General features: G+C 37.3%; 1 protein-coding gene across 1 annotated transcript in view; it reads right to left on the bottom strand.

The window, feature by feature from the left end:
- Nucleotides 1-13,960, bottom strand: part of LOC148952004 (uncharacterized) — a 77,079-nt gene extending 63,119 nt beyond the window's left edge. The window contains exon 1 of the mRNA XM_089089475.1: nt 13,582-13,960. Within this exon, the coding sequence (XP_088945601.1) occupies nt 13,582-13,943 (362 nt within the window). The 5' untranslated portion in view covers nt 13,944-13,960. The remainder of the gene's footprint in view (nt 1-13,581) is intronic.
- Between the last annotated feature and the right edge of the window lie 810 nt (nt 13,961-14,770).

The raw sequence follows: 14,770 nt of genomic DNA, 5'->3' as shown, positions 1-14,770 counted from the left end.
TTCGAAGCTGACTTCAGCCTGAAAACTGCAACTGATGTACGAAAATCGGCATCTGTCATTAGCTTCTTCAGAGCAAGGCGTTGTCCCACACTGTGAGTCCGGGAAGTAGAGTCACAGCCTACCATGACGTGAGCAAAAAGAAACGGATGGCAACTTTCCTGACTCAGCTTATTTTTCAATTAATGATTATTCCATATTCGGGGAGGTTTGTTCGACTTTGTCTGAGGTGCAAAGAATAGTTTCCTGCTTGAGAGGTCACCATGATAACACAATAGAACCAAAATATTGGTATCATCTCCAATGACAGTGTCGTAATACTAGGAAAAATCAACAGCAGCATGCACAACTGGGACATCTGCATCACTTGGTGCCTGGACTGCGACGAACCCCTTTGATCGGAGATAAACAGCCAACGTGCAGATAAACCTGGTCTTGTTTTTCTTGCAGGACAAGAACTCATCCTTTTTTACCTTCAGCTGCATATCTGATGTGAAGAAGACCTCACGGCCGATTATACAGCTTTTCTTCGACTGGGCCATATCCTTTATGGTAAGTCCGCCATCGTAGCCGTCAAAAACACAATAGTGGCAGATGGATACTTTTGGGTCCCGTAAGCAGCATAATGGTCAAGGATTTCGGAGTATCGTTCGTTTTTGGCCCATGGAATTCTGTGCAGAAGAGCTCCACCGTTGATGATATATCGCATACTTTGGGAAGAAGAGTAGAGCGCTCCTCAAGATTGCAAGCCTGTGATATAGGCTTGGCAAACTCTGGCTTGTTCAGAAACCAGAGCATGCAAGAAGTGCCAAAAAGTGATGCCGGGTAGGAACACAGTTCGTGTTGAAAGTACTCAGATTCCGTGAGATTGATCCTTTTCAGGCTAACTAATTATTAGACCTCAAATCGGCAATTTAGCCAGCAAAAGATGGTCTGGTAAAAAAAAAAAAAATGAGGGTCAGGACAACGAGAAGCGTAAAAATCTCATATTGATGATTATGAAACTTTTTTATATACTATACACTAAATTTGACTCCATTTTCGCACTCAACTCGTCTTTTTACATCGGAATAATAATTCAATTCAAGAAAAACAAACAATTACCGGAACTTAATTTATTTTGGTTAGGAAAGTGAGAAAACTGACACAATAGGCCTACGCAAAAAAAAACTAGTTTTGCGTCGACCTAGAATGTCCAAATTTGAATATGTTGTTCAGCTTTTTTTTTCTCTACAACATGGTGTAAAAATCATTTTGTTGCAATTTGTTTTTACCAACAATCGACGAAATGAAAATATCAAATGTCAAATGAAAATAAAAAAGTGCATATTGATGAATGTGAAACGGGTTTTATAGTAAGCATTACATCAGTTTAATTTGATTTTTGGGCTCAGCTAATCATTTTATGTCAGAATAGTTGCCTTCTGATAGTATGGTGAAGAAGAGGCAACAACGATGAGAAGGGTAAAATCATATATTGATGATTATGAAACTTTTTTCTGGTACATTGTACATCAAATTTGCTTTTATTTACGCGATCAGTTATTCATTTTACATCAGAACGGTACTTCATATACAGAAAAACGAACATTTACCGACAGTTCATTTTTTAGAAAAAAACTGAAAAAATTGGCACGAAAACCAAAAAAAAAAAAAAAAAACTACTTTTGCGTCGACCTAGGTTGTGCAACTTTGGATATGTTGTTGAGCTTTTTTTTCTACAACATGGTATAAAAATCATTTCTATTGCAATTTGTTGGGGTCGACCCATATGTTTGGCTAGTTTGCCTGTACTACCATGAATCATGAATTTCATAACTTTAGGGAGAGGAATTGCTTAGAGACAATAGAAGATGATTGCAGACCTTCCACGATGACAGATGGTAGTGCTAACAACAAATATCAAATGATCAAGATTTTTTTCTTTTAATTGTTGGTAATTCAGGTTGAACAACCTGAGCAAATTCAGGTTGTTTAAAATACACTTACGCAGAGTGGTGACCTTCTGGCCTATACCCCTTCCCTGATATCTCAAAATTCTATGGTTTTTCTCAGTAATGTTTGGTGTAACTTGCCAGTATTTTCCTTTTTCAAACTGTGCTCCCTCCAAAGCACCGGCCCCTCCCGAAATGATATCCTCTGTACGTGCCTGCTAGTACCCTTTTAATAAAATAAATAAACAGCAGGAATGACAAGACCACCTATTTATGTTATTCAAAGCCTGAACCGTTATTATTTTTTCCTGAGAAACACTAGATTTGACATCATGCAATGAGAGCACATTAAAACAGTGACTTAATGCTTATTAGTCAACCTTTTCTAGCAATTGGACTTCTTCGTAATTAGGAATTCCAATCTCAAAACGATCAAATGATGTCCGCTATAATGGAGATCATTATTCATCATTCACGCTTTTCTTCTATGGTCAATCAAAACATAGTATTGTTCTTACAGAACTGGATAACAAAAAAAGATTGTTGTTCTGTATTAATCAGTAATGGTTGTAATTACGGTAATTTATTTTGGAGTCACTAGCAATAATTTTTAGATAAATAAGTGGACCACTTTAATTGAACTTAAATTTCTCAACTGTTACTTGAAACACAACTGAAAAGTACAAGTTAGCAGTCTTTCTCTCTCTCTCTCTCTCTCTCTCTCTCTCTCTCTCTCCCCCTCTCTCTCTTTCTCTCTCTGTCTCCCTCTCTCCCTGTCTCCCTCCCTCTCTTTGAGATGCTACAGGAGCTAGTGCTTCCACAATCTCCGTTTTGTGTGTGTGTTTGTTTGTTTTTTTTTGGGGGGGGGGGTCCTCGAATTTCCCGAAAGTAAATTTTGTTCTTCCAAGTCTCGCCGAAATTTATCATTGATAAATGCTGGAACGTTAGCACAAAAATTTAAATCCTGAATTTGTGTTAACGTTAATAAGATACAACCCTGTCTGTAGCGTTGCCTATAGTAAAGGCAATACGGCTCCAATGTTTTATTATTATTATTTTATTTCCCATAGGCACTTCATATGGAAGGGGTCGTTGTATAAACTTCAGACTGGGCTCATTCGATTGGAAATCGGAATTTCTAGTGCCCTTTTTAAGAGCAAAAAGTGATCAGAGGGCAACTAGCCCCCCACGCCCTTTTTTACCCAAATCCATCCGATAAAAATTTAAGATAGCCATTTTGTTCAAAATAGTTCAAATATAAAATAATAAAACTCCAGGGTCGACAAAACTCCTTGGACTCGGGGGCAGGCGTTTTAAGGTATGCCCTGGGGGCATTTATGGTTCTTATAAAATGGATACTCGTATAAACTTCAGAGAGGGCTGATTTGATTGGAGATTGAAAGTTCTAGTTCATTTTTTAAGAGTCAAAAAAGATCAGAGGGCAACTAGTCCCCCCCACGTCCTTTCCCCCCCCCCCAAATACATCCGATAAAATTTTGAGACAGCCATTTTGTTTAAAATAGTTCAAAGATCATACAACAAAAATTCTGGGGTAGAAACAGCCACCCAGGGCCTGGGAGCAGGCGTTGTAAGTTATGCCCTGGGGGTATATATGGTTCTTATAGAAGGGATGCTCGTGTAAAGTTCAGAGGGCTCATTTGGTCGGAAATTGAAAGTTCTAGTTCACTTTTCTAGAGTCAAAAGAGATCGGAGGGCAACTAGCCCCCTTTCCCCGCGCCCTTTTTTCCACAAACCCATTTGATAAAAATTTTGAGATAGCCATTTTGTTAAAATAGTTCAAACATATGATAATAAAAACTCCGGGGCCAACAACCCCCCCCCCCATGGCTCGGGGGCAGGCGTTGTAAGTTATGCCCTGGGGGCATATATGGTTCTTATAGAAGGGATGCTCGTATAGTCATTAGAGGGCTCATTTGATTGGAAATTGAAAGTTCTAGTTCACTTTTAAAGCGTCAAAAGAGATCAGAGGGAAACTATCCCCCCTCCCCACAAGCCCTTTTTTCCACAAAGACATCCCATAAAATTTTTGAGATAGCCATTTTGTTAAAAATAGTTCAAAGATCATATAACAAAACTTCGGGGTTGACAAAACCCCTCAGGGCCCAGGGGCAGGCGTTGTAAGTTACGCTCTCGGGGTATGTAGAAGGGATGCTCGTATAAACTTTAGAGAGGGCTCATTTGATTGTAAATTGAAAGTTCTACTTCACTTTTTAAGAGTCAAAAGAGATCAGAGGGCAACTAGCCCCCCCCCCCATTCACACCCTTTTTCTCCAAACCAGTCAAATAGAAATTTGGAGATAGCCATTTTGTTAAAAATAGTTCAAAGATCATATAATAAAAAATCTAGGGTCGACACTACCCCACAGGGCGCACAGGCAGGCGTTATAAGTTATGCCCTGGGGGCATATATGGCTCTTATAGAAGGGATGCTCGTATAGTCATTAAAGAGGGCTCATTTGATTGGAAACTGAAATTTCTAGTTCACTTTCAAAGAGTCAAAAGAAACGGGAGGACAACTAGAAACCCTCCCCCCTCCATGCATTATTTCCCCAAGCCCATCCGATAAAAATTTTGAGATAGCCATTTTGTTCAAAATAATTCAAAAATCAGATTATAAAACTCCGGGGTCGAAATAAACCCCAAGGGCCCGGGGGCAAGTATTTTAATTTATGTCCGGGGCCGTATAAGGTTTTTATTTAAGAGGAGGCCGTAAAAACTTCAGAGGTGGCTCATCTGATTGAAAATTGAAAGTTCTGGTTACCTTTTTATGACTTAAAAGGGATCAGAGGTTATAAACCTCCCCCCCCCCCACACGCACCCTCTTTTCTGCAAATGTATCCGATCACAATTTTGAGATATGCCAGTTTGCTTGAAATAGTCCAACGCTCAGATAACAAAAACTTCAAGGTCAACATAACTTTCCCCATAGAGCCCAGGGGAAGGGTTGTAACTTATGCCCTGGGGCATATAAAGTTTTTATGGAAGAAGTGAAAGTTAGAATATTAGAAATTGAAAGTTCTAATTCCCTTTTTAAGAGTCAAAAGTGATCCGATTGCAACCCCCCCCCCTCCGCCAACCCTTTTTTCACCAAATGCGTCCGATTGAATTTTTATATAGCCATTTTGTTCAAAATAGACCAAAGATCCAAAGATAACACAGCCCGCCAAAGCCTGGGGGCAAGTGTTGTAAGTTATGCCCCGGGGGCATATATGGTTTTTACGGAAAGGAATGTAGTATGAACTTCAGAGGGGCTTCAATTGATTGTAAATCGGAATTTCTAGCACCCTTTTTAAGAGTCAAACGTGATCGTAGGATAACTAATCCCCCCCCCTAAGGCCTCTTTTCCCCAAATGCATCGGATCAAAATTTTGAGATAGCCATTTTGTTCAAAATAGTTTAAAGATCAAATAACAGGATCTCAGGGGTCAACACAGCCCCCCCTCCAGAGCCCGGGGGAAGTGTTGTACGTTATGTTCCGGGTGCAGATAAGGTTTTTTGTAAGGAGTGGTCGTATAAACATCAGAGGTGGCTCATTTGATTGGAATTTGTAATTTCTATTTACCTTTTTAAGAGTCATCAAAAGTGATCGGCGGGCGTATACCCCCCCACCCTCTTTTTCCCTAATGGATCCGACCAAGTTTCAAGATAATCATTTTGTTTGAAATATTCCAACGATCAGAAGACAAAACTTCTTGGTCCACATACCGCCCCCCCCCCCCGAAACCCGGCGGAAGGATTGTAATTTATGCCCCGGGGCATATAAAGTTTTTACGCAAAAGGTGGTCGTATAAACTTCGGAGGGGACTGAAAGGAAATAGAAAGTTCTAGTTCTTTTTAAGAGCAAAAGTAATCCGATGGCAACTCTCCTCCCCCCCCCCAGCTCCAAGGCCATAAGGCTCTATTTTTGTTCTCCAGAGGTACTTCATATGCAAGAGGTGGTGTTATAAACTTCCGAGGGGGCTTATTCAATTGGAAATAATATTTTCTAGTACCCTTTTTAAGACACAAATGTGATTTGAGGGCATCGACCCCCCCCCCCTCCTTCCACGCCCTCTTTTCCCCAAACGCATCCAATCACATTTTGAGAAGGTCATTAGATCCGAAGTATTCAAGAGGGGAAGTATTTAAAGTAATTATTCCTCGGGGGTTGACAGAACCTCCCAATGCCCCCAGGGCAAGGGCTGTAATTTATGCAAGCTGTCCATTGTTCATATATAAGGTTTTTATCGAAGGGGTAATCGTATAGACTTCGGAAAAGCCTCATTCGATTTAAATTGAAAGTTTTCAAAAGTCAAGAGTAATCGGACGGTAGGCTACCCCCCCAAGCCTTTTTTTCTAAAATGTTTCGATCAAAACTTTTAGTTAGCCAATAGCTATGGTTACGGGTTTGAACGAACCTCCCCCCATCCCTGGGGGAAGGGGGTGTATGTTATACTAGCAGCCCATCGTTAACATACAAAGCTTCTATGGAAGGCTTGGTCGTATAAACTTTGGAGGAAGTTCACTCAATCGGAAATTGAAATTTACTGTGCCCTTTTTAAGAATCGAAAATTATCAAAAAGCAACAAGCCCACCTTTCCCCTGTCCCTGTGTCTTTTTCCCCAAATGCATCTTATAAAAATTTTCAAATAGCCTTTTTTTTCAAAATAGTCCTGAATTCAAACTGCTATAACTAATGGATTGAGAAATCCTCCATAGCCCCCAGAAAAAAAAATTGTAACTTACGTTAGTTGCCCATTATTAAAATATGAGTTTTTTGTGGAAGGGGTGGTGGTATTAACTTTGAAGGGGGCTCATGTGATTAGAAACTGGAACTGTTAGTTCTTTTTTTAAGAGTCAAAAGTGATCAATGGGCAATTAGCCCACGCCCCGATTTCCCAAAGTGCATCCAGTCAAAATTTTGAGATAGCCATTTTGTTCAAAATAGTTCAAAGGCCAAATAAATATGTTTCTGGGTTTGACCCCCCCCCCCCCCAGTCCCGGAGAAATGGCTCTGAGGTACGGAACTTGCTTATTGTTACTTTGATACTTTGTTTACCTTGATACCTTATTTAGTTAGATTTTTTCTGTACTTTGATAGTTATGTGTCTTGATTCTAGTATTGATACTTTGATGAAAGTTCAATGTTGAAAAAAATGATTTTAAAATAAGGCATTTTCTAGAAACATGAAACTTTTTGCAATCAAAAACGAACAAAAATTAATTTTAAAAAAGCTTTCCGAAAAAGAAGTTTTTCAAAGAAAAGCAAAGGCCATACTAGACTTAAGATCAGCAGATACAATTACCTGTTAAAATTCAAACTAGAAACGCCAAGAAATTACTGTTAAAGTATAAATGAATATTAAAGAATAAATTAGGTAAACAATCATAGCAAAAATATAGAACAAGTACTAACAAAAATGAGTAAATTACAAGAAATTTAAGAAAAAATGAAACCCAAAATGAACAGAAATTAAATAAACAACGATAGCAAACAAACATACAATAGGTAATAAAATATTGAATAAATAAATCTTAAAACGGGTGAAACTTAAATTGAATATGCAAATCAAGCTTGAAACGAACAAAAATCACTACAAACAAGAGTTTAGGTTTTGCCTCCTTCTCTAACTGTAAAAGTCTAAAACCTACCATCATTGGCGCTTTACTGAAAACTATATGTGTCTTGAACAGTCTTAGAAAGCACAAATAAAATCAAATTGAATATTTGATATATAATAAATATCAACTGTTGAAAGATATTCAGTTCGAGATTTTATTTCGCTGTAATTTTTATTTTCATTTTCAATGCTCTAATAACTAGAGAAGAAAATATTTGTAATATAATTCGTTTTCAGTGAAGTGCTAATGACGGAATAGGCTTTAGACCTTTTCAGTTAAAGAAGGGGGTAGTATCCAAACTCTTGTTTGGATACTGTATTTGTCTTGAACAGTCTTGGAAAGAACTAATAAAATTAAACTGAATATTTGATATATAATGATATTAATGGCTGAAAGCTTATAACTTCAAAATTTAATTCTACTCTAATTCTTACGTTTATTTTTAATGTTGTAATAAGTACAAAAGAAATTATTTGTAATATAATTCGTTGTCAGTAAAGCGCCAATGACGCAGTAGGTTTTAGACTTTTACAGTGAGAGAAGGAGGCAAAACCCAAACTATTGTTTGTAGTGACTTTTGTTTGTTTCAAGCTTGATTTGCATATTCATTTTAAGTTTCAATCGTTTTAAGATTTCTTTATTCATTTACATTAATATCTAAATTAAAAAAAAAAGAAAAAAAAAGACTATCGTATTGACTGACGAATTCAGACGAATCGAACTGGTTTTATTAGGAGTTTCAGAAAGTCATCTCCCATGGGTAGGAAGCATGAAATTAGGTGACATAGAATTTGTTTACTCAGGCAGGAAGGATGGGGTACATAGACAGGGAGTAGGGCTCTTGAAGAATAAGGAAGCTGCTAAGTCTTGTTTAGGCTGGGAAAGTATTAATAATAGAATACTAATTACTCATTTTATGACTAAAAAGTTCAGGGTATCAGTTATAGTAGTATACGCCCCTATAGAACCGATTGACGGAGATACTAGTGACTCAGATGAATTTTACTTACAATTACAGGAGCAAATAGACAGTGTCCCAGATTTTAACGCCCAGGTCGGTGCAAATAGGGATAGATGGTATCCTAGCCTAGGTAAATTTGGTGTAGGAAAAGAAAACAGTAATGGATACAGACTTTTGCAATTTTGTAGGTATAACAATCTAGTTATAACCAATACGGTGCTTGGTCATAAAATGGCTCACAAGTTAACATGGTATTCACGTGATGGGGACAGCAAACTTTATTGAATATGTTGTAGTAAACCAAAGACTGGCATGATCAATACAAGATACTAGGGTATATAGGAGTGCCGTTATTGATGTTAAAAGTAAAGATCACCATCTAGTAGTTAGGGTTAATTTAAGTAGTCAAGGGTTAAAAGCTGAAATATCGGAAGGGTAACTACCTTCCGGGAAGTTATGATGTTGGTAGACTCCAGGATGAGAATTTGAGAGAAAATTTCAGGAACAGTTGAATACTAAACTTCAGAGTTTAAAATTTGATAATGTTGAAAATGATTGGAATAATTTCAGAAAAATAATTTGTAAAGTTGTTGAATGTGTCTTAGGGAAGAAAGCTAGAACTACAGCTAGGAATATTAGTGAAAAAGTTTTGTGTTTAATAGAGAGCAGAAAGGACTTGTACAAGAATTATCTGAGTAATACATCATATGAAAACAAAAGGAATGTAAAGAAAGTGGAGAAAGCATTAAAATATGAACTAAGGAGATGTGAAGTGGAGGCCATGGATAAAATTGCCGAGGACCTGGAAGATGCAGCTAGACGACATAATAGTAAAATATTGTACTGGCAATGTTAACAAATTGAGAGGGGGTAGTCAATCCGGACCTGGCCCAGTTAAAGATAGGAAAGGGGCCGCAATTAGCGATAAGGAAAAAACTAAAGAGAGATGGGCCGAACATTCTGAGAATTTGCTTAACCGAGATAGAGTTGCAGGAAAAGATATAGAGGAAAATGGAAAAGTTTGTGATACCTTGGATGTGAAGGAAGTTCTGTTTTGTGAAGAAGAATTAGCGACAGTACTAAAAGGATTAAAAAAATAATAAGGCTCCAGGTGCTGATAGGGTGGTAAATGAGTTTCTGAAATAGGGTGGCTCTGAGGTTAGAAATAAGTTACTGAAGATTATGAATATAATTTATTAGGAAAACCTTAATTAAGTCACTTTATAAGAAAGGTGATAAAAGTGAGTGTAATATTTATCGAGGCATTAGTCAGGTCTCTGTAGGTAGTAAATTACTTAGCAATATGATACTTTTTAGACTGAGAGATGCCGTAGACAAAGTTTTAAGAGAAGAACCGTGCGGTTGTAGAAAAGGTAGAGAATGTGTCGACCAAATTTTCACTCTTAGGTTAATAATTGAGAAGGGCCTGAGTTTTCAAACACCTTTGGTCCTCAGTTTTATAGATTATGAGCAAGCGTTCAATTCTGTTGATAGAAGAGCTTTAGTAAAGGTTTTATCCTTGTATGGTATACTAGACAAATACATTAAAGTGATTAGTGCTATTTGCGAGAATAACACTGCTGCGGTTAAGGTAGGAAATGAGGTTAGTAGCTGGTTTTGTATTAAATCAGGAGTTAAGCAGGGTTGTGTTCTATCCCCCTTTATATGGATTATTTTGATGGACTTTGTCTTAAGGAGCACAGGAAAGGCAATGGGAGACCACGGAATCAAATGGACAGGAAAGAGTCTCCTGGATTCAGATTATGCTGATGATTTAAGCATCCTAGATGAAAGTGTGAGCAAAATGAATGAACTTTATAGGTTTTACGAGTTCAGGGTGCTAGAATAGGTTTGAAAATTAATGTTAAGAAGACTAATTCAAAGATGACGTTCGGTAATGAAAAGATTGATCAGGTGGGCAGCTTCAATTACCTTAGTAGTATTATTAGTAAAGATGGCGGGGGCAGTGAAAATGTTGAAAGTAAAATAGCCAAGGTTCGGGGCATTTTTTCATAGTAAAAAAAAGTTTGGAAGAATAGGAAGATAATTTTGCAAATGACGATTAGAATATTAGAAGCTACAGTGATGACAGTGGTCAAATATGGCTCTGAAGCATGGACGCTCCGAAAAGCGGATGAAGATTTGCTACCGTAGATGTTTTACAGAGAAATTGCTTAAGGATTGTTCTGGGTACCCGGCTGACTGACCGTATTTCAACAACAGGCTATACAAAAAATGTGGTTCAATACCGCTCTCTAGGGCTATAATGAAAAAAAGGTTGGGGTGACTAGGGCACGTTGTGCGGATGAAGGATGATAGATTGCCGAAGATTGTTCTTTTGTTGAAGATTGTTGGCTTGGTGCTGCGGTGAGTTGTTAGTAGTAGTAGTAGTAGTAGTTTGTTTGCATTGATTGTTTATTTAATTTCTGTTCGTTTTAAGTTTCATTTAAGCTTCAATAGCAAAATTTTTTTTTTTCGTTTTAAACTTTACTTTCATATTCAATCTAAACATTACTCGCTTTAAGATCTATTTATTCATTTATATTATTACTTGTTGTGTGTTTTTCGCTATGGTTGTTTATTGAACTTATGTTTGTTTGGGTTTCGTTTATTCTTTAATAGGAATTTCTTGTCGTTTCCAGTTTGAATTTTAACAGGTATTTGCATCAGCTAATCTTAAGTTTAATATGGCCTTTACTTTTCTTTGAAAAACTCCTTTTTCAGAAAGTTTTATTTTAAATTAATGAAAAAAAGACGGGATTGCCAACTTTTGCTTCTTTAAGAGTCAAACACGATATAATTAAGATATTTTAGAGCCACAAACCTTAAAAGTTTCAACAAAGAACAAAGCTTAAAAGTTTCCTTAATTACCGTTCATATTATCCGTGCTGTAAGGGAACTTAACCCAGCATATTCTCACAAGACGCTTTCCTAAGGCCAATGAGTCGCACATACAAATAACGAGCATTCCTTGTAATGAACCACTACCTTGTAAATCCAGGATTATACTTTTGGGGAAAGTGTGAGACTTGAAATGAAAAATTTTGAGGTCCAGCTTCATGGCGAGTTGAAAAAACAGGCAACTAGGCCATTGTCCTAGGGCTTACTAATATTTGGGGCAAGGGGCCCACTGAAGGTGGTTGGTTTTGCTATATACCAGGCTCGCCAATTGTATTCAAGAAGCTCAAGAAAATTACCTATTTAGATAAGTTCGTGGACTACATTACTAAAAAAAAACACCGATATTTCTAGGACTGAAATACACACTAACATATATGCATTCATCAAGTTTAGTGTTACCCATCAAAAGTTACGATCCTGAAATAAATTTGCCTAATTTTTTAAATAGGGGGGGGGAGGCACCCCATAAAATTAAAGAATCTTAATGAAAATCACACCATCAGATTCAGCGTACCAGAGCACTTTCCTTTAGAAATTTCAAGTTCATATCTGCAAAAATGTGGAATTTTTCTATTTTTGCCAGAAGACAGATTACAGATGCATGTTTATTTTTTTTTTTTTCCAGGAATGATTGTATCGAAAGAATGATCCTAGAAGACCCGGAGAGGATGCATTCGAAGGGAAATTAAAAGTTCTAGCGCCCTTTTCAAGTGACCAAAAAGATTGAAGGGCAACTGGGCCGCCTCCGACGCCCATATTTTCCCAAAAATTATCTAATCAAAATTTTGAGATAACCATTTTGTCCAGTATACTTGAAAGATCACATAATTATTTTTGTAGATATAAAATGACCCCCCCCCCCCTTCAAGGTCCGTGGGGAGAGGCCTGTAAGTTATTAAATTCGCCCATTGTTTACATTAGTATTTGTTATTGGGAAGTATGCAAACATTTTTTTGGGGGGGGGGGTGCTTAGGGTGGATTTCAATAGGGAGAATCTTCCTAGGGGTGAGAAATTTCTGGGGGTGAATTCTCCAGGGGAAATGTTATACTGGGTAGATTTGATAGAACTGCTATACGAAATTCTGTTTAACTATCTTACATTCACTTTGCCAATTTTTTCATGTGGAGATGTTCCGGGGAATTATCCAGGGGCTTTTTTCCGTGTGTTTTCATTTCCGGGAAATAATTTCCACGGAAGGGGGCATTTCTGAAGTGATTTAGAAGCCGATTAGAGATTATAGTCTTATTCAAATGAAAGGATGCAAAGGGGAATTTTTCAGGCTGAATCGTCCGCAAGCAATTTTAAAGTGGGGGGGGGATTCACAGTGAGGATGCAACTGTCTGGAGAGAATTTGACGAGGGGAGGACGCACTTTACGTTGGATGAAACTTCCACGGAGGAGTTTTTCGTGAAAGGGAGGGGTATATTTCATAGAGGGTGGGCCAGATTTACCGGCATTGTTTAAAAAGCGAACAGAAATTATTCCGTATATAAAGGGTTTCCCCTCCTCAATACCTTGCTCTTTGCCCTAAAGTTAGACTGTTTGTTCCATTTTTTAAGAACGGCTACCGAAATAAAGGGGCCGTTTAATTAGAATAAGAAGCATTTTTAAAAGTGATAAGAGCTTTAGCGTAAAGAGCATGGTATTGAGCAGGGGGCAACCCTTCGTATACGGAATAAGTCTGCCAAAATTAATGTGCAAATTTTGTTTTAATTTTTCATGTTCGGTGAGCCAAATTCGAACCTGCATTAGTTGAAAAACGTTCAGAAATTAAATAAAAAAAAAATTAACTGAAAGTAAGGAGCCACATTAAAACTTAAAACGAACAGAAATTATTCCGCATATGAAAGGGATTGTTCCCTCCTCAAAGCCTCACACTTTATGCTAAAGTTTTTGTTGTTTTAAAAGTAAAGTTGTGACAGAGTCAAACTTTAGCGTAAAGAGTGAGATATCGGAGATATCGAGCTCATTTGTTAGGTATAAACATTTTTAGGCTATCTTACGGGTTGTCAATTTACTTCTTTAGTCTAGCGAACCGCAACTGAAAAAAAAATGAAATTGCTACCAACAGATAAAAGTAGCTAAATCCATGGTCGAAAAGATTTTGCTGTCGCAAGCACGAAAAAACAAACTTAACGCTTTCTCAGCAAAAATAAATAGCTCACCTTAAACCCTTTTTGCTTTGATTCACTGGAACGAGAAGATCGTTATATGGTTGGGCAAACAAATTCTTAACATCTTTCTCAGGTATTGTTATATTTGTTTGATAATATCCATTTTTTTCACTATCGTTATTTGTTAAAACACTAAAATCCTCTTTCCCTCTAGTCATCGGAGTTTGGGGTGGTGAAGGTGAGGCCGTATTGGCGTCCGAACTGTCCTCACTCGTTCCGATCAGATTGGACTCCGAGTCATGACTTCGAACACTTTCGCTACAATTGTGGCTTGTGTTATCGCTATTATCAACATAAGGCTTTGAATCCAACGAAGACATGTTCGAAGATTCTGTGTTAATGCTGTCATTCATTTCTGCAAGAGAATGAACGCTTTGAGAGTTGGACAGAGATTAAATTTTGCAGATATTCCGCACTGGTGACAACCACAGACCGTTAGGTTTGGCACCAGAGGTTGTGCATCTCTTTCCAAGCTGGATTATTATCAAAAGGTTGGAATTTCCAACGGTTCAATTTCTAAGGAAATTAGACAATTGATTCCTCTGCTCATTTATTAAACAAATAGGCGAAATGCTTTTTTTCAGAATGGAGATTAACTAACTTCAATATTACAGCGTAGTGGTCGCTCTCAGCAACAGGTTATAAGAGAGCGATGATAAAGATTAAAAACGAAACAGGGGGAGAGTTTAGAGCAACTAAAGAATTCGACAGAAAAATAGTGAATAGAAGATTAAGAACAAAATGATAGAAGAAATAAAGTAAAAACGTCACAAGAAACCCTCTCCTAAACTAACGAGGGAAAGTCAAAACAAATTTGAAACTTATTTGTGAATAGGAGTTTTAGGAGATGAGGATGCTGTGAATAGGAAGATGCTAGTTGTTTTGCAAGCTCATTCAACAATGTTTACTCAGATTTTCTAATTTTACTCGTTTTCAGCTCTTCCTCGATTTCTATTTCTCTTTTTATCTTTATCTTTATTTTACTAGGACCGAATATTATCTGGCTGAAATGTTTAGAAAAAATCATTTTGTCGCTGTTCTGAAAATTGTTTTTTTTTTCAGTATGTACTTATTTAAAATCTCAAATGGCTTTGATTCCCCTTAAAGAAAAAGAAGCTTGAAACAAAAAATGAGCAAAAATAAAATCAAATAATCTACCAAGCGTGAAACTACCACAAAT

This window comes from Artemia sp. Qi Xiang Cuo, chromosome 5 (genome assembly GCF_049724085.1).
Source record: "Artemia sp. Qi Xiang Cuo chromosome 5, ASM4972408v1, whole genome shotgun sequence".
Lineage (NCBI taxonomy): Eukaryota > Metazoa > Arthropoda > Branchiopoda > Anostraca > Artemiidae > Artemia > Artemia sp. Qi Xiang Cuo.
The sequence above is the reverse complement of the archived record's forward strand: the minus strand, read 5'-3'. Positions and strand labels throughout refer to the sequence as shown.